The sequence below is a fragment of the Scyliorhinus canicula genome, chromosome 5 (genome assembly GCF_902713615.1).
Source record: "Scyliorhinus canicula chromosome 5, sScyCan1.1, whole genome shotgun sequence".
Taxonomy (NCBI): domain Eukaryota; kingdom Metazoa; phylum Chordata; class Chondrichthyes; order Carcharhiniformes; family Scyliorhinidae; genus Scyliorhinus; species Scyliorhinus canicula.
In genome coordinates, this window is record NC_052150.1 from 8466276 (window position 1) to 8486006 (window position 19731).

Genomic DNA, 19731 nt, shown 5'->3' on the forward strand with positions numbered 1-19731 from the left:
ACGTGTGTTTGTATGTCTGTCTGTGTGTGTATGAAAGTATGTGTTGTTAGGAAAACAAAAGTATATTTATATTTGTATTGTTAAACATTAGAAATCAGGTATAATTTTAAGTGGGTTTAATTTAATGTTTCTGTGTATGGAAGGGTAAAACCTATAATTAGATTCATGCTGGACAACAGTATGTGTGAGGGTTGGTTTCAATTCCAACAGTGATTCTATTGTGCTTAGAGAGGGGGTAAGGCATGAAGAGTAAATAAACCAGCAGTAGAAAAGCAAATTACTGCGGATGCTGGAATCTGAAATGAAAGGGAAAATGCTGGAAAATCTCAGCAAGTCTGGCAGCATCTGTGGGAAGAGAAAAGAGCTAACGTTTCGAGTCCGATGACTCTTTGCCAAAGCTTTGTCTCTCCCCACAGACGCTGCCAGACTTGCTGAGATTTCCCAGCATTTTCCCTTTCGAATAAACCAGCAGTGATTGCTTAGCAGTTGGGGCCTTGTAAGGAAAGAAGATTTTAAGTTTTAGTTTAGCCAATTTTATTGCAGTTGGAGATAGACAGTGAGAGAGAAGGCAATTCTCTCAGATCTGCTCAAAGCAGTTGGTTTCAGAAGGCTGAAGAGGGAACATATCTCTCAGCCTTGCTAGAAGAAAAGCCATACTATATAGTAATGGTTAAGAAAACAGGTGCTGGAAACCTAGACTGGGATTCTCCACTCTAGAGCCTAAGTGCTCCCAGCTGCGGAGAATCGGGACCGGTCTCCGCTGGTGCTGGGAGCAGGGCCCAGGTGTAACTCTCTCCTTTACCATGGAAATCCATGCATGGTGGAGAGCTCACTGGGTTTCCATTTTGAGCGGGCGGCCCGATCCAAAAGTCCAGTGGAGGGCCCCCTCCTGCCCACAATGCTAATCCTGCCCCCCACCCCCGCTGACAAGGAGGTGCACGGGATTAACGGGTCACCCCCCACCACAGGACGTCCATATGATAATGAACCATTATCATGAACCTACCGCCCCACTAACCTACCCAGCAGTCACTCCTATCAGACCCTCCATTAGTCACCCCCATCAGCGACACCATCATATATGCCCATCAGTCACCCCCATCCGTCACTCCGTCAGTCACCTCCATCACAGACACCATCACACACGCCCATCAGTCACCCCTGCCTGTGAACTGAATAACAATCCAGGGAGTACAGGGAAAAATCACTGCATTTTCACTTACCTTTCCCTAATATCAGCTGCCTCAGACAAAGGTGTTTAAAGCAGCAGTGCCGGAGACTTCCTCAAATGTCAAGTACATTTCAAATGGCCTCAAATCCCTTCTCAGCCTTTGAAGTGCAAAACTCCCTTTCAATTTCACAGAGCAATACATTTCATTCATCAGCGATGGACAGTTTTATTACTCTGGAGACAGGTGCCTAGTGGATTGTTTATCTATCTTTCCCTTCACACATGAATGCATCTCAAGTACCCTGCTTTGATGCTGGCCACAATGAGTATAAACACTTGCTATGATTGACAGCTCCTCACCACATCCAAAGGAGATAAATGGTTTCAATTCCTCTGATTCAGAGCAAAAAGCACTTTGCGTGGGATTCCTCCAGGTGCACCAGTTTCCTCCCACAGTCCAAAGATATGCAGATTAGATAGGGTTACGTGGATAGGGCGGAGGAGTGGGCATAGATAGGGTGCTCTTTCAGAGGGTCGGTGCAGGCTCGATGGGCCGAGTGGCCTCCTTCTGCACTGTAGAGATTCTATGGATTCTATTCTGAGATCTTCCCATCCAGTTGTAACACCGACTGTGATTGCAGCCGTGTGCGCGAGCATGCACGTTAATGGTTACGTCCGCAAGAGACGGCAACTATTGGCAATCAAGATTGGCTCATTGGAACCCAGTTCCATCCTCTTGCACTTTTCAACAAACGTTATTGATTGCGACCAGAAAAGGGAACCTCAAGCAATTTATTCTGCATTATCAGACTGCTCCAATTGCGGCAATCAAATTGCCATTCCTCTATTAAATCCACACTGCCCCTGGATGAAGCTGGGATCTTCCTGAGCTGCCTGGGTTAGTATCACAATTTGTGACACAGTTATCCACTGAATCAATAGGCTGGGGTTCTTTTGCATTTAAAATATGAAGCGTCGCAGGATAATAATTAGAAGCCGACAGCAAATTGATTTGAACGTAAGACAGCGGACAGACAGCGGAAGCTAGTACCTCAGGAAAAGCCAAGCAAGGTCAGGAGAGGTCATTCCAGGTGATGTTTTTTGCTACATTCCCTGGAGAGGTGGTAGGATTCTGCACAAACTAAACTGGACCCTCCCGTCGGCAAGATCCATACAAAACAATGTTTTACTTCCAGGATGGGATGTTGAACCAAGGCCTCATGGGTAAGTATGAAAGGCCCCAAGAAACGGTTGTGAAAGAAGGCAGGTGGGGAGGGAGGTGGCGGGGGTGGGGTGGGGGAGGGGGGGGTGTATTCCTGCTGTCCGGACCAATAGTTATCCCTCAATCAATATCAGTAAAAACAGATCATCATCACATTGCTGTTTGTGGGAGCTTGCTGTGTCCTGATTGCTCGCCACGTTTTCTACGTTGCAACGACATTGACTGCGTTGTTTCATCGGCTGTAAATTCTGAGGCTGTGAAAGGTGGAAATCTTCCTGCGGCAGGGTTTCCACTCGACCTCGCCAATCACCAGCCCAGGGGTTAAAATAGTGTCTGAACCGGACTCCGGCTCCACAAACCTCTGTTGCAGAGGTAAGGGGGTGCCAACGTTTATGACCTTTGACTAAAGACTCAAATAGGTGTGCTGTAATAAGTGACTGCTTTTGCTTCAGGACCCTTTGCTACAATGTGTGACTCCCTTTGGGAGCCCGGCTAAAGTTCTTTTCAGGTGATACTTTCAAAAGTGAAAACGCTGTGTGTAATTTTTTTTTAGCTTTTTTAAATATTCTTCCAGGGGATATAGGCATCGCTGGCAACGCCAGCATTTTCTTGCCCATATCCTATTGTCCTGGAACGAAGGGGCATGCCAGGCTAGTTCTGCAGGCAGTGAAGAGCCAACCATATTACTTGTGGATCTGGGATCACAAGTGTACCAAGCTGGGTAAGGACAGCAGATTTCCTTCCCTAAAGTGCCAATGATCTTGATGGGTTTTCACAGCATCTTTACAGGGCAGAAAGAGGCCATTTGGCCCATCCAGCCTACACTAACTCGCTGAAAGAGTATTCTACCTTTCCCCCCTCCCCTGCCTTATCCCCGTAACCTTGCACATTCCCTCTTTTCGGATAACAATCCAATTCCCTTTTCAACACCTCGATCAAACCTGCCTCCATCACCCTCTCAGGAAGTTCGTTCTCAGACTCCAACCACCCTCCGAATGGAAATATTTTTCCTCACGTCACTTGTGCCCATTATTTTCTGTGCCCTCTCGTTCTTGATATACTCTGGAAGGGGAACAGCTTCTCGCTATTTACCCTCAGGATCCCGAATATTTCTGTCAAGTCTCTCCTCCCAACTTCTCAGCCTTCTTCTCTCCAAGGAAATCAGAACGGTCGTTTCCGATCTCAGATCATAACGACAGTTCTTTATTCCTTGTGAACTATCAGTGATAGTTTCAGGTTTACCATCACTGAGAGATTTCAATTCCAAATTCCATAGAGTTCATGCAATCCCCACAGTGCAGAAGGAGGCCATTCGGCCCATCATGTCTGCACTGGTTCTATGAAAGAGCACCCTACCTCGACCCACTCCCCCACCGGCAGAAACCCCCGCAGACACGTGGAGAAAGTGCAAACTCCACACAGTCAGTCACCCGAGGTTGTAATTGAACCCGGGTCCCTGGCACTGTGAGGCAGTAGTGCTAACCACCGGGCTGCCCCATGAATTGACTTTAAATTCCACCAGCTGCCATGTCATGGGCAGCACGGTAGCATTGTGGATAGCACAATTCCATCACAGCTCCAGGGTCCCAGGTTCGATTCCCGGCTTGGGTCACTGTCTGTGCGGAGTCTGCACATCCTCCCCGTGTCTGCGTGGGTTTCCTCCGGGTGCTCCGGTTTCCTCCCACAGTCCAAAGATGTGCGGGTTGGGTGGATTGGCCATGCTAAATTGCCCTTAGTGTTCAAAATTGCCCTTAGTGTTGGGTGGGGTTACTGGGTTATTGGGATAGGGTGGAGGTGTTGACCTTGGGTAGGGTGCTCTTTCCAAGGGCCGGTGCAGACTCGATGGGGCGAATGACCTCCTTCTGCACTGTAAATTCTATGAAATGTCCTCAGAATGTTAGCCTGGGCTCTTTGCATTATTTGTACACTGACCTAGCTTTCTAAGTATGAGCTTAAAATCCATAACAGCTTCAGGGAGAACAATGTCCCTATTGCTTTACGTGAGAAACACGTTGTCTTTTCATATTCAATTATTCTTTGTTATTTTTTTGAACAGGCAGCTTGGGGTGGTGGCTTATTAATGTCACAGAAGCATCGTCATAAGTTAAGTGGTGTTGAAAGGTAAAGTTCTGCTCATTTTGCAGCGCCCATGAAAAATCATTATGAATATAAAATATATGTGCGACAGTTTTATTTTTCCTGCTGTTGTAAGACTGTTCTGTGTTCTAGGGCCAACTCTGTAACTTGGAATCCGCACAAGATGATGGGTGTTCCCCTGCAGTGTTCTGCAATTCTCATCCATGAAAAGGTATTTAAATAGTCACTTGGCCGCACAGAACTTGAACCTTGCTGATAAGCAGGACAAATGCAAGAATGCCAAATTTCAAACCGCCACAGCAATTTATTCCACAGGACCAAATGGTGCTGATTGGTTGGCAAGTCAACTCTGATTGGTCACAAGGCGTTACCATAGAGAGGCCAGTGAAGAACATCAGGCTCCTGGGAGTTTGTTGGCTTTGTTTGAAACCGCGCATTACAATGGGGACTTGGGGTGGGCGGGGGGGGGGGGGGGATGTTGTTACTAAAATCAACAAGAGTGGTTGTGGTGGGGGGTGGGATGCGAGGGTGGGAGTAGAAAAAATATTTAGGCCTAGACTTTTGTGCACCTGAGCTGCCAGGAGTGGGAGGAGGGATGAGAAAGTTATCAAGAACTCAGGAGTCCATCACAGGCACATCATGTGTGCAAGATGTCATTGATCGGCTCTCTGCCCAGATACAAGCCTGATGGACAGGATGCATTCCAGGGAACCAGTCAGTGATAGTCTCATGGTGAGGTAAATCCGTGGCAGTAGCGGGTGTATTGGCCTGGGTGCAGTGTTTGGCAATGAGCTGATCTCTGAAATGTCTGGGGGGGGTCAGAGTCCTTTCTGTTTATTTCCTTTGTTCGCATTTCTTTTATTTTATTTTAATATTTTTGGTCCATGGGCCTTTAAGCAGAAGGTTCCGTTGAAACAGTCTGCTTGCCAGATCACTGGGTTCCCAAGGTTTTGTGTTTGAGAAAGGAGAAGCCAGACTCTTCGACACTGAGTGGATCTCAGGAACCAGGTTAGGAGGGAGTCAGCTCGATTGGTTAACTGGCAACCGGTGGGTTGGCCAGGGATAGTGTTCTGCCTGACAATGGTCAGTGATTGGTTCCTGTGTGATCCTTTCTGAGAGAACTTGGCAGAAGTGTTTAAACCTTGGAAGTGAAAGGAACTCTCTCTCTCTCTCTCCCGTGCTTGCTGAAGTGAAAGAACTGCTCTGTTGTTCTGAAAGCAGTGAGTGCCTGGCACACCCTTTGTTGTGAATCTGAAATGATGCTAAGTCTGCAGGGAAAGTGGACAACCTTGCCAGAGAAACCCACCTCTAGCCTAGAAGGAAGAAGTACCAAAACGAAAGCCTGAACTTAAAAAAGACATTGGCCGTTCTCCCCTACCAGGCGGGGAGGGGGGTCCCGGCCTGTTGGAGTGGCGTGAACCACTCCGGCGTCGGGCCGCCCCAAAGGTGCGGAATTCTCCGCACCTTTAGGGGCCAAGCCCTCACATTGAGGGGCTAGGCCCACGCCGGAGTGGTTCCCACTGCGTCGGCTGGCATGAACGGCCTTTGGCGCCACGCCAGCTGGGGCCGAAAGGACTTGGCCGGCCGGCGTAAGTCCACGCATGCGCCGGAGCATCAGCGGCCGCTGGCGTCATACCGACGCATGCGCAGGGCAGGGGGTCTCTTCTGCCTCTGCCATGGTGAAGACCATGGGGGAGGTGGAAGAAAAAGAGTGCCCCCACGGCACAGGCCCGCCCGCCTATCGGGGGCCCCGATCGTGGGCCAGGCCACCGTGGGGGAACCCCCCGGGGTCAGATCGCCCCGCGCCCCGCCCAGGACCCCGGAGCCCACCCGTGCCGCCAATCCCGACGGTCAGGTAGGTGGTTTAATCCACGCCGGCGGGAGAGGCCTGTCAGCGGCGGGACTTCGGCCCATCGCGGGCCAGAGAATCGCCGCGGGGGGCCCGCTGACTGGCGCGGCGCGATTCCCATCCCCGCCGAATCTCGGGGGGGGGGGAGAATTCGGGACACGGCGGGGGCGGGATTGACGCTGGCCCCGGGCGATTCTCCGACCCCCCGGAGAAGTCATTCCAGCATTTCAAAGATCTTTTATTTCTTTTTCCTTTCCACCACCATTTCCCCTCTGTGTTGTGTGTGTGTGTGTGTGTGTGTGTGTGTGTGAATAGAGTGGGGCAAGTTAGAAAGGGAAGTTTGGGAAAGTGCTATTAGATAGTCAGTTATATTTTTCTGTCCATTTTATTATACATAATAAAATATTAATTGTGGTAATGTTACAAACCAGGTGACTGCAGTTTATTGAGATCAACCAAGGACCTTGGGTATTTTAAGTAAAATCTCATTTCACCTGCGTTGCGACTCCTGGTCAAGTGGGGCTGGAATTGACTGTGCGCAAACCCAGGGTGTCGTGACGGGGCTGTGGGAGAGGGGTTAGCGTTTGAACTCAAAAGGGATAATGACTGTGGGGGAGGTTGCAAACCAATGCGGGCTGCCAATACCAGGGTCATGGCGGATGGACCAGAGGCCTGGAGGTGTGAGGAAATTGGAGGCTTGAGGCTGGAATGCGGCTGGGCGGGGAGGGGGGGGGGGGGGGGGGGAGGGGGGGGGCGTGGGACGCCCCTTTAGCTGGTATTTTAACTGGAGGTCTAGCTGGAAAGCAAGGAAAAATCGTAGGCCCGAGAGGGAGGTCTGGTGTCTCATTCGAGGAAGGATCAAAGACCTGGGCTTCAAGTTGAAGCCTAGGAGTGTTAGATTTGAGCTCTTGGTGGGACAGAATCAAAGGCCTTGGAGGGGTGGGGGGGGGGGGGGGGGGGGGGGGGGGGGGGTGAATTGCAAGCCTCGTGGGGAAGGTCGGGTGGGTAGTGCCCAATTGCGGAGATTCCTCATTTAGGCTGGTACACTGTATCCTGGATGTTGGTGTGAAGACACTCACCTCCAGGATCCATCAGGCCCCGCCTAGCAGAATTGTTTGCTGACATTCTGAAACTCTAGTCAACAACAGGTAAATTCAAAAAGCAGAATAAGATGAGAATGTCATGTTCATAATCATCGTTTTATTTCCAACCATCCTCTTTGGATCAGTCAGCTTTTCAGAAGGTGAATTTGTAGACTGTACACGACTTTGCGATGGGAATTTGTATGTACTGAAGAGGAGAGTGATATCAGAGTTACAAAACCCAATGCGTAAAGTGGACAGGACAAACCCCTCATCCATCTCCTTGCTTGCTCCAAAAACCAATTCAAATTTAATTTGAATCCAATTTGTGGTCCCCACAAAAGGGACCCAAGTTGTCAGGAACAGGCATTACCTGATCACACACTTGACCTTATTCAAAAGGCCAAGAAGTTTTCTACTGTTGGTATGCTGAGACCCTGATTGTGAGACAACACAACCCTAGAGGGAACGAAAGTGGCCCGGGGTATTTCTGACTTCCAAATCAACATGTGCCATCCCATGGTGACAGGAGATAGAGTGATCTTTGTGTTGCTAATTTTAGGATGGTTGGCGTAGTGTTCACAAAGACCACAAATAGCTTTAAATTGAACAAAGCTATAAGTTTATTAACTTTACTAATTTGGATTTGACACTTATTCCTAGATAATACACAGTTGATAATAGACATATAACCTACATTCATCTACTCCTAATCTCTACACTATTACATTAACTATGATCTGCTCTCACTCACACTATCTTTCCTTCAGTCTGTTCTCTAGCTTTCTCCTCAACCTCTCACCCAGAAGGCATCAGTTGCTTATATACTTGTACATCTAGCTCCCTCCAGTGGTTGATTTAGACATTTTATTAACCCTTGCAGCTCTCACATTTATGATAATGTCACACAGAGGTGCAGTGCCTCTTCAAGCAGCCCGTCCATCAAGATTAGCAGCTATTGTGAGTTTAATGAATTGTGGATAATACTGAAGCTTTCCAAGGGCTTTCACTTTCAGTAAATGTGTTTCTTTGACACCCAGATGATGACAGAAAAGATTACGAGAAATCAGGAAGTGTGTGCAATGCAGCAATCTTATCCACCCCTCCTTCAAAGGCGTATAATTATAGATCCTAACCTACCCCACAACAGAAGGAAGCTTCAGGGCAATAAATAATAGTGGACATATCCAGACAAACAGAACTTAAGCTGTCTACTCTATATCACATAAAGGATATTTAACTGTGACATAAAATGGAGCATATAGCAAATGTTAGCTTTGTGTTAAATAAAATATTGCCTTGGTCTTTTATCAACTATTCTGATCTTTGATAGGGTTTGCTCCTGAACTGCAATAAAATGTGTGCACAGTACCTGTTTCAGAATGACAAGCCGTATAATGTGTCCTATGATACAGGAGATAAAACAATTCAGTGTGGTCGTCACGTCGATGTCTTCAAATTCTGGTTGATGTGGAAAGCAAAGGTAATGAAGACTGGGTGAAAGTGAAGATAATTAACCCTGAAACCATATTATGTGATGATAGCATGTGAACACTTATTATTCTAATTTATCCAACAATTGTCTTAGGTATATGCAAAATCTGCAGTGCAGAAACAAGCCATTCAGCCCAACTGATCACTGCTGCTGTTGATACTCTAGACAAATTACCTCTTTACAACCTTCGCTAATATTACATTGTCTTTTCCTCATCAATGCATCAACCCTCCGCTCATCTGCACATTAGGAAGCCGGTTTAGCTCAGTGGCCTAGACAACTGGTTTGTGATGCAGAACAAGTCCAGTAGCGTGGGTTCAATTCCCGTACCAGCTGAGAATTCTGAATTCTCCCACTGTGTACCCGAACAGGCACCGGAATGTGGCGATGAGGGGCTTTTCACGGTAACTTCATTGCAATGTTAATGTAAGACTACTTATGACAATAAAGATTATTTATTTATTTTATCAAACTTCCCTGCTACAATCTTGCAGCAGCAAGTTACACATTTGCATCATTCTCAACGTAAAGAAATTCCTCTCAAACGCTTTCTTTGATCTGTTACTGACTATCTTCTGTTTATTTCCCTTTGTTCTAGATTCACCCATAGGTGAAGCAGTCTCTCTATATCGACACCACTAAAAACCTTTTCAGAATTATAAAGACTTTTGTCAGGCCTTTACCCTTTCCCGGAAAAGTGAGCCCCCGTCTTTTCAATCTTTCCACATAGCCGGCAATCATTAGTTTCCTCCAGTGTTCCAACACCCTTTTTATAATATGGAAACCAAAACTATACTTGACACTCCAAGTGTCGCTTGACCAAGGTTCTAAACACATTTGGTGTGACCTCCCTGCTTCTATTCCTCGAGAAACCAACCCCAGCATTTTGCATTATTTATTGTCTTATCGACGTCACATTTAGTGATTTCTCTATTGGTAACCCCAGATCCTGTTGCTCATCTGCCCGATCTGGTTCTTGCCTCTCCCCATTTTACCGCCCAAAAATAAATCACCTCATACTTTGCTGGGTTGAATTTAATTTGTCATTTACCCAACTGCTCTCCAATTCCTTTTACACCTTCCTGCATTTCTGTTCGGTCCTTCGCCTTTACTGGCTCTGCCACCCCATTCGGTATCGTCGCCAAGTTACTTCAACAAGACTCCAAATTTCTGAGACCAAATCATTCTGTGCATAGTTAATGATTTACAGGAAGTAGAAAATGTTTCTCCGTGGGATCCACATTGGCACCACTCAATACATTTTGAAACAGAGGTGCAAAGACAAGGGACTAAACTCAGAACATGCACAAAGTGCAGGTCCATTTTAATATCCTAATGGTGAATCACATCGTTATTTAAATCGGTTTGGTCAAACAGGTACATTTGATTTGGTCACAAAAAGATGTCAAAGTTGTATATTCTTACTTTTGAAAATGTCAACGTTTCAAAAAAAATGTTGAAGGTAACCTTATCGATGACCATCACTCATGATTTGGAATATTTATATAGAATTAGAATGTATAGGCCATTCTGTCCAACAGCCCCATGTCAGTATATATGTCCCACCTGAGCCTCCGACCACTCCAATTTCATCAAACCCAATCAGCGTAACCTTTCAGGATTCTAAAGTAGCCAGGTCACTGGCCAGCTCAGCGTGTGTCGCCCATCCGTCAATGCCCTTGCATTGAGTGGCTCGCTCAGCCATTTCAGAGAGCAGTTAAGGGTCGTCCGCATTGCTGCGGGTCAGGGGTCACATGTGGGCCACCATATCCTCACGGTGTGAACTGAATAACCTCAGTGGGAAATTCTGAGCCGTTCCAAGTGCCCAGGATTCAAAAGTATTTTAGAAGTTAAGCAGAAAACAAAGAGGAGGAAATAATTTAAAGCATTACAGAGCTGAAGCCAATTGTAAAGCCAAAAATTAAATTATAAAGGGGAATCCTGAACAACGGCGACACACACAATCATTTTTTAAAAATTATTCTTTCATGGGATGTGGACGTCGCTGGCAGTTTTGCTCAACCCTAATTGCCCTGGAACTGAATAGCTTGCTCAGTTGGAGGGCAGGCAAGAATCAAACACATACTCTGGGTCCTGAGTCACATGTGGGCCAGACCAGGTTAAGGAAGGCCGATTTCCCTCCCTAAAGTGCGTTCGTGAACCAGATGAGAAGCGGGACTCACCACCCCCCCCCCCCCCCCCCCCCCCCCCCCGGGTTGGAGAATCGCCGGGGGTCTGCGTGAATCCCGCCCCCGCCGTCCTCTGAAATCTCCGCCCCCCCCCAAAAGTCGGCGAGGCGTGAATCGCGCCGCCCGCCCCGGAGAATGGCAGGGACCGGCGCAACTCAATGGGCCCCGGGGCCGCCCAAATTCTCCGGCCCGCAATGGGCCGAAGTCCCTTTGGTTTTTTGCTGGTCCCGCCAGCATGGATCAGACTAGGTTCCTTACGGCGGGACCTGGCAGCGTGGGTGGACTCCGGGGTCCTGGGGGGGGCAATGGGCGATCTGGCCCCGGGGGCTGCCCCCACGGCGGCCTGGCCCCCGATCGGGGCCCACCGATCCACGGGGGTGGGCCTGTGCCATGGGGGCACTTTTGTCCTACGTGTCGGCCGTGTCAGCTTCCGCGATGGCCGACGTGTAGCTGAACCCCCCCCCCCCCCCACCCCGCGCATGTGCGGGGATGACGTCAGCAGCCGCTGATACTCCCATGCATGCGCGGACTCTCGCCGGCCGGCGGAGTCCCTTCGGCCCCGGCTGGCTTGCCGCCAAAGGCCTTCACGCCAGCCCACGGGGCGCAAACCACTCCGGCGCCGGCCTAGCCCCTGAAGGTGCGGAGGATTCCGCACCTTTGGGGCGGGACGATGCCAGAGTGGTTCGCACCACTCCGTCCCGCCGGGACTCCCCGCCCCGCCGGATACAGGAGAATCCCGCCCGGGGTGTTTTAGAACAATCGACAACGGTTTCATAGTCACCATTACTGAGGCTAGCTTTTCAATTCCAAATTTTAAAAAATATTATTTAGAGTACCCAATTCTATTTTTTTCAGTGGTCCAGTGACATTAATCCCCTCCTGTGTTAGAAGAATGGATCTCTTCTTGGCTCGATAAGCCTCAGCTGTTGGCAGACTCAGTCGGTGACACTCACATGTCCTGAACGTTGTGGGTTCCAGTTCCATGCAGCGAGCGATGAGCATCGTCGAAGGCGGGTGTCATCATTGGGAGAGCCGTTGACTTTTAGCGGCTCTCCAAATTCTCCTGTGGTGATGCCCGCTGCTGTCAGGTACACAAAATCCCACCTTTGACCACAAAATACGGGCTGTTACTCCAGTGCAATGCTGAGTACAGCATTCCCGGGGGTACTGCTGTTCAGATGGAACGATAAACTAATCTGTTTGTTCCCTCTTGTGTGTGAAAAATTTCACAGTGTTATCACAGTGCCCACCTCACAAGAGCAGGGCACCCTGGGGCCCGATCCTTAGCAAGAGCAAGATGCTACCTGGGCACCCTGGCACTGCCATCCTAGCATCCGTAAGAAGTCTTACAACACCAGGTTAAAGTCCAACAGGTTTGTTTCAAACACTAGCTTTCGGAGCACTGCTCCTTCCTCTTTAACCTGGTGTTGTAAGACTTATTGCTGTGCTCACCCCAGTCCAACGCCGGCATCTCCACACCTTAAAGAATAGCAGGGGAGATATCTTCTCAACATTTACCCCTCAATCAACATTGCAAAAATAGATCGTCTGGTCATTATCACGTTTCAGTTTGTGAAAGAATGCTGGATGTAGATTGGCTGCTGTGTTTCCATTACAATGACTACATTTCAAAAAGTACATTGGCTGTACATTGGGTGGTGTAGTATAACAGTTAATAGAACAGTTATGGGAATAAGTTACTGATGTAATCATGGTGCAGAAGTGATACTATTCCAGAGACTATGTAGAGAGGATGGAATAGTCAGTACTCAAGAGAAATGTGCCTACCAGGTAATAATAATAACCTTTATTAGTGTCACAAGTAGGCTTACATTAACATTGCAATGAAGTTACAGTGAAAATCCCCTAGTTGCCACACCCCGGCGCCTGGTCGGGTACACAGAGGGAGAATTCAGAATGTCCAATTCACCTAACAGCACGTCTTTCGGGACTTGTGGAGGAAACCGGAGCACCCGGAGGAAACCCGCGTAGACAAGGGGGAAAAGTGCAGACTCCCCACAGACAGTGGCCCAAGTCGGTAATTGAGCCCCGGGCCCTAGTACTGTGAAGCAACAGTGCTAACCACTGTGCTTACTTGCCGACCATGTGTCGGGTGGCACATTGTGTTAATAGTCTAAATAGTGTAAATCAACCAGTTTGAAGTATCTACTTGAGTCAGACCACAGTTCCTCAAGATAGGGCAAGCCGCTCAACCAGCATATGAAAGTCCTCAAGTTGTGAAAGAGGCTGAAGTGATACAAGTCTTTCTTTCTAACAAGCAATCCAAGAGCCGATCTTTGTATTTCTTTGTCACTGGAGTTACTACATACAATATCACAATACAGTGTGATATAGATTAACTTTTGCTGTTATACTTTACAGGGTACATCAGGGTTTGAGAAGCAAATTGATAAATGCCTTGAACTTGCAGAGTACCTGCACCACACACTCAAAGGAAGAGATGATTTTAAGCTGGTGTTTGATGACAAAGTAAGTTTCTAAGCAGTGTGTTTTTATACTGTAGGTCTAAGTACATTGAAACAGTATCTTTTCCCCCTATGGGATCTGGATTACAATCCATTAGAGAGTCCAAAGATGTGCAGGTTAGGTGGATTGGCCATGCTAAATTGTCCCTTGGTGTCAAAAGGTTAGATGGGGTTACGGGGATAGGGCGGGGGAGAGGGCCTAGCCAGGGTGCTCTTTCAGAGGGCCAGTGCAGACTCAATGGGCCTAATGGCCTCTTTTGCACTGTAGAAATTCGATGGATACTATGGATCAAAGGACAAGGGGGGAGGTGGGTGCACTGAACCACATATCAGAATGGTTGTTTATCCTTCAAAGTTAAAGCCAGCAAACTGTGGGGATCCATCCACATCATTTGTCCTGTTATGACTCCCTGGTGCTGGCTTCTGATTTGCGAGGCTCAAAGCTGGGAGAGCTGGGAGAATGCAGCTGTAAAATTAGTCATCAAGTGTACAGATGTGTAGCACTGTCTTACTTTAAATGTTGGCTTTCCATCAGCTCCCATTTTGCAATTTGTCTCGTGGGGCATGTTGGTTGTGGGGCAATATTATTGGGAATATCGTGGGGCTTTTTCATCTTCCCCTGCCCTGTATCGCTCCATCCTATTCACCTTTTCAGCTGAGAGGATAGGCCCAAGTGCTTTATTTAGGCTTTCACCGTAACCATTGGGAAACGTGGCGGTCAGCAGAGACTGTATCTTATAATGTCTGCCACGCTCGGTGGGGTGTATGTCTAGCTCCCGCTCAGCGTTTTCCCACAGCTGCCCATTTGAAGCTGTGTGCACACCTGTCAGTATGACTCCATGATGATGCATCATTCGGGTGGCATACTGCATTTGAATCATTTCTCAAACAGCCATGGCACTGGGGCAACAGACATTTTGCCGGGATTCGACCGTAGGGTTCCCCAGTTTGTGCTGCTGTGCCCCTGAAATTGGCAAAAGGTTTGAGCCTGCCAGTGGGCCTGGGTAGAAATGGTTCCAGGGATAAGGAAATTTAGCACCAAGGTTAGTCTGGAGAAGCTAGAGTTGTTCTCCTTTGAACAAAGGAGACTGAGGGAAAGTCTAGGAGGGGTGTAGAAGATTGTAACAGGTGAAAACAAGGTGGACAAAGAAAAGTTGCTCCCATTAGCTGATGGTACAAGGACTAGAAGGACATATATATAAAAGTATGTGGGCAAGAGATAAAAGGTAGGCTGTGAGGAAGCCCTTTCATGATGCAGCGAGTGGTAATGACCTGGAACTCGCTGCCCATGTATGTGGCAGGGACGATCAATCATTTCAAAAGGAAATTGGATGGGCTCTTGAGGGTAATAAGTGTTCAAGGTAATGCAAATTGAGAGGAGGAATGGTACTGACTGGAATTCTCAAAATTGTGCTACAACATTGCAACTCTATGATTCGAATTGGTGTTGATTCAAAAAGACCTGTTGGATTTCAGGTCCTATCAACAATACAAATAGTGTTCATAATGACTTCTTAGGATTGATGCAAATCCCATTGGGCTTGAGATCTCAACGCCAACAAGACTTTTTTAAGATACACCTTCATTGGAATGTAGAGTGTGAATATAAACATACTCATTCCACAGTAGGAGAGCACTGTTGGAAAATCATCAAGCAGCCCATGACTGCATTTTAGTGAATCAGATAAACCTGCAGAGGTTGCTATTCCCAAATCAAAGCACCATCCTCCACATCTCAAATATTCAGATAGCCTACAAAGCAACGTCATCGCTGTTGAATTATTGGTATTATAAAAGAACAAAAAAATTAGACCTCTTTCTCATTCAGTATTACTATCACGTAAAGATTTCAAGGTAGAATTGATTTGACCCTGCCTTGATATTTTGAAATCAGTGGCAGATCAGAGGGTAAACAACGTGAACTGGCAATCAACCACTTTGCACTTTCACAAAGGACCAATGTCACCATCAACAGTGTAAACCTGTGTATTTTCTTGTGTTGTTTTGCGATTTGGATTAAGACATTGTTGTCAGAGAGTTTGGCAAAGATTTACTCCTCGGAACAGCAAGAAAAAAAATAATTCTGACACATTAATCAGCGGTTATCCGTCTCTACTTTTGAATAACAACAAGCGTTTGTCTATTTTACTTTCCTGTTCCCACTCAGCCCGAGCACACCAATGTGTGTTTCTGGTACATTCCACCGAGTCTCAAAGGAATGCCTGAAAATGCAGAACAGGACAGAAAGCTTCATCAGGTGAGCTTCAAACTGATGTTATTTGCTCAATTGTTCATTCTTTGCCAATGTGCAAGAGCAAGCTGGTATGTCCCATGGGCAAAGACAATTTGATCATCCGGGAGGAGGCACAATTCAAATGAAACCAATGTGCCAATTTGACCGAAGCCTCTCGCCTGGGACAACAGAGGGCAGGCTGGAGCAGTGACATAAATGGCATCTTTTCTTGAAGGTTTCTGCCCATCTTCTTCTGATATTTTGTCCAGCAATTCTGAAAATCCCTTAAACCCCTTCTGGCAAAGTAAAAGGGGGGCATATTTTACATGCACTTTTTTTCTGAAGAGTGTTTCTCACCTCTCACACTGGAGGTTTTCCTTTGAAATAAGACAAGTTCTTTTGGGCCTGTGTTGACTGTACTGGGTGAATGAGTGGTTTTTAAACTTGCCTCGCCCAGTTACTTGCTGTGACATGTTTTTTTTTGTGCTGGGCCTTGCTACAAGTTTGAGAAGCGCAGTGGACTCGCATGAGGCATCTGGGACTTGTGTGAACCAGGCAAGCAACTCTGTGCCTCCTTAACCAATCAGATTGGAGTATTGCGAAATGAGTCGCACAGAGTCTGAACGAGGAGGTGTCAGTTAAAGTATCCAACTCGTGTCAATAAGGTACAGAAAGAATAAATGAAGATGGGATTGAGAGAGTGTGAAAAAGGAGGCAGCAAGGAAAACAAATTTTTTAAAAATCTCCAACAATAATTCAATCTGAAGGAATGCTGATTCACACGTGTAAAGTTCATTTTCAGTGCCCGAGTTGTTCAACAGTAATTGAGACTTATTGCATCTCTAAAAAAGTACTTTGTAATGAAAAAGACCTAACAGTCTATCGAAAGTTGGGATCATCAGTCACATCAGTACAGGAACTTCATGCCATTCGATGCTTTTGAATAGGGAGCTAGACCATGGAGACACGGTTGCGTAGCACAGTGGTTAGCACCGTTGCTTCCCAGCTCCAGAGACCTGAGTTCGATTCCTGGCTTGGGTCACTGTCTGTGCGGAGTCCGCACGTTCTCCCATGTCTGTGTAGGTTTCCTCCGGGTGTTCCGGTTCCCTCCCACAAGCCCAGAAAGACATGTTGTTAGGTGAATTGGACTTTCTAAATTCTCCCTCAGTGTACCCGAACAGGCGCCGGAATGTGACAACTCGGAGCTTTTCACAGTAGCTTCATTGCAGTGTCAATGTAAGCCTATTATGACACTAATAAAGATTATTATTATAAGATGCCACTTTGCGTAGCTGGCAGAGAAGCGGTGGATCTCAGATATCAGCATATAGACTTTCTACGCTCATCCGAAGGTGCTGCCTGATTTACGCAGAAATAACAATGACCGCCATTATTTCTATAGTAAACTCCGACCCATAATCACACACATTGCACACAGCCTTTGGCGTTTTACTTGATGGCAGAACCTCGAACACCTCTTCTCCATGTCTTCAATATTTATTATATCTGATTTTGCCTGAGAAATCAGAACGGCCATGATAAAAATACAAGTACTTGGAGGCTGTCTAAGTTTCTTAGAGATGGTGGCTGTCATGTCGAAAATAGATTCTCCAATCGATTATTTCATCATTTCATGCTGGTGGGTTAATACTTTGCTCCTTCCATATGCCCCATTCTGCTCCTCCAGAACGGAAATAAAAACTGGAAATTCTGGGAATACTCAGCAGGTCAGGCAGCATCCGGAGAGAGAAACAGAGTTCATTGGATTGATTTTTCTGGCTGTTCCTGCCAATGGAACCTTGAGCCACTGAGTGTGGACAATGGGAAACCCCATTGAATCACCGGTGACCAGAAGGTCCCACCGCCGGCCAATAGCAAACCGCCTCCTTCACCGCTAAACATGCCGGGGAGGAGGGGGCGGTTAGGGGGGGTTGGAAATCCCGCCGTAAGATTCAGGTTCATGGCCTTTCATCAGACCTGGCTGATTCGGAATTCCTGGCACAAGGCACCTCCCATTTCAATGTCAAATTTTTTTTCTGAGCCACAAAATCCTCAACTTGCCTCTTTGTTGATATTCAGGTGGCACCAAAGATTAAAGCGTGCATGATGGAGGAAGGGTCAACAATGGTTGGGTACCAACCACAAAGGGACAAGGTGAACTTCTTCCGAATGGTCTTTTCGAACCCAGCTACAAACGCATCCGATGTCGACTTCCTGATTGAAGAAATTGCGAGGCTTGGGCAGGATTTATAAATTCGAAGCAGTTACAGAAATAGTAAAATGTTTGGGGGAACCTTTTTTTGCTTACCTTTGCTATGAACTGCTTAACCTCTGAGCAAATGAACTGCTGGATGATAAAATTAGACTATGGGTTCTCTTTGGTGTTTGTTTACAGGCCTCAACAAATTATTGTTCGTGCATAAATGATTGCCCATCCATCATCATCCTTGAACTGAGTGGTTTGCTCGGGCATTTCAGAGGGCAGTTAAGAGTTAACCACATTGCTATGGGTCTGGAGTTGTGTATCTAGGCCATACTGGGTATAGACTGAGCAGCACAAGAGGACAGTGGTTAGGACATTTGTTCCACAGCTCCAGGGTCCCAGGTCCAATTCTTGGCTTGGGTCACTCTCCTGTGCGGAGTCTGCACGTTCTCCCCGTGTGTGCGTGGGTTTCCTTCGGGTGCTCCGGTTTCTTCCCACAGTCCAAAGATGTGGAGGCCAGGTGGATTGGCCATGCTAAATTGCCCCTTAGTGTCCAAAAAAGGTTAGGTGGTGTTATGGGGATAGGGTGGAGGTGTGCATAAAGGGAGGAGGTATGGACTTGGGTAGGGTGCTCTTTCCAAGGGCTGGTGCAGACTCGATGGGCTGAGTAGCCTCCTTCTGCACTGTAAATTCTATGAGATGTCAGATTTCCTTCCCTTAAGGACATTAGCGAACCAAATCATGTTTTCCAACCATCTAATAGTTTCATGGTCACCATTTGTGATTTATTTGATGAAATTTATATTTCACAGCTGCTGTGGTCGGATTTGAACTTACATCATCCGTCTAGATTCCTAGTCCAATAATTTCCTACTGTCCCCTGCTGGCTTGGGTTGCTTTTGGAAAATCATGGGGCCTTTCTTCACATGCCAGTCACAAAAATCAAATCAGACATCAATATCTAATTCAAAGATCCAGGCCAAAGCATCTTGAGCTCGCACCTGTATTAAAAGGGGACCAGCCTTTACCATAATCAATTCTGAGGCAGTTTTGGGGATGGTTTGATCCTTGAGATTGTACAGTGGGGTCCTCGATGAGAAATCTATTTGGTATACGACAGATAGTCAAGTCAGTGTGGCTCAGGTGGTAGCACACTTGCTTCTGCGTTGCAAAGGTGTAGGTCCAAAACCCCCCTTGAGGACTTGAGTACAAATATCAAGATTGATATGTGATGGAATGCAACTATAAATATGAAGTTAGAACAGAATCCAGCTATAAAAATAAGGAGTTATCAGAGCGATTCTCCTAATAAGGGATTAAAAATTCAAAAGCAGAGTTCCTCTGCTGGGCAAAGGTTTAAAAATCCTGGGCACAGTTGTGTGCCAAGGACAGCAACACCGACTTGGTATATTGGCAGTTCTGAAAAAGACAGGAACTGGCTTTCATGTCACCTCAACAACACTTTGGTAAATTGTACGATACTACAATCAAACAATAGGTAACCTTAAGCATGATGTTAATTAACTTATTAACTGAACCCTGGAAACTGAGCATTGCAAGGAAGTGACCACTGTCTGTACCTCTCAGTGTCCAGTTTGATTGAAAGACATTGATGAAGAACAAACAATGCTGTTAAGCATGAGTGCTCAACATGCTTCCTGCTGGTTTAGCTTTTTAGGGTATCACTATTAGAACTACATAGTA

The 19731-nt window shown here is 46.8% G+C and overlaps 1 protein-coding gene across 1 annotated transcript in view; it reads left to right on the forward strand.

Moving 5' to 3' along the window:
* Positions 1 to 18523, forward strand: part of gad3 (glutamate decarboxylase 3) — a 77952-nt gene extending 59429 nt beyond the window's left edge. Inside the window, exons 10-15 of the mRNA XM_038796529.1 lie at positions 4450 to 4514; positions 4623 to 4701; positions 8755 to 8904; positions 13488 to 13595; positions 15759 to 15848; positions 17904 to 18523. Coding sequence (XP_038652457.1) covers positions 4450 to 4514; positions 4623 to 4701; positions 8755 to 8904; positions 13488 to 13595; positions 15759 to 15848; positions 17904 to 18077 — 666 coding nt within the window. The 3' untranslated portion in view covers positions 18078 to 18523. The remainder of the gene's footprint in view (positions 1 to 4449; positions 4515 to 4622; positions 4702 to 8754; positions 8905 to 13487; positions 13596 to 15758; positions 15849 to 17903) is intronic.
* The last annotated feature ends 1208 nt before the right edge of the window (positions 18524 to 19731 follow it).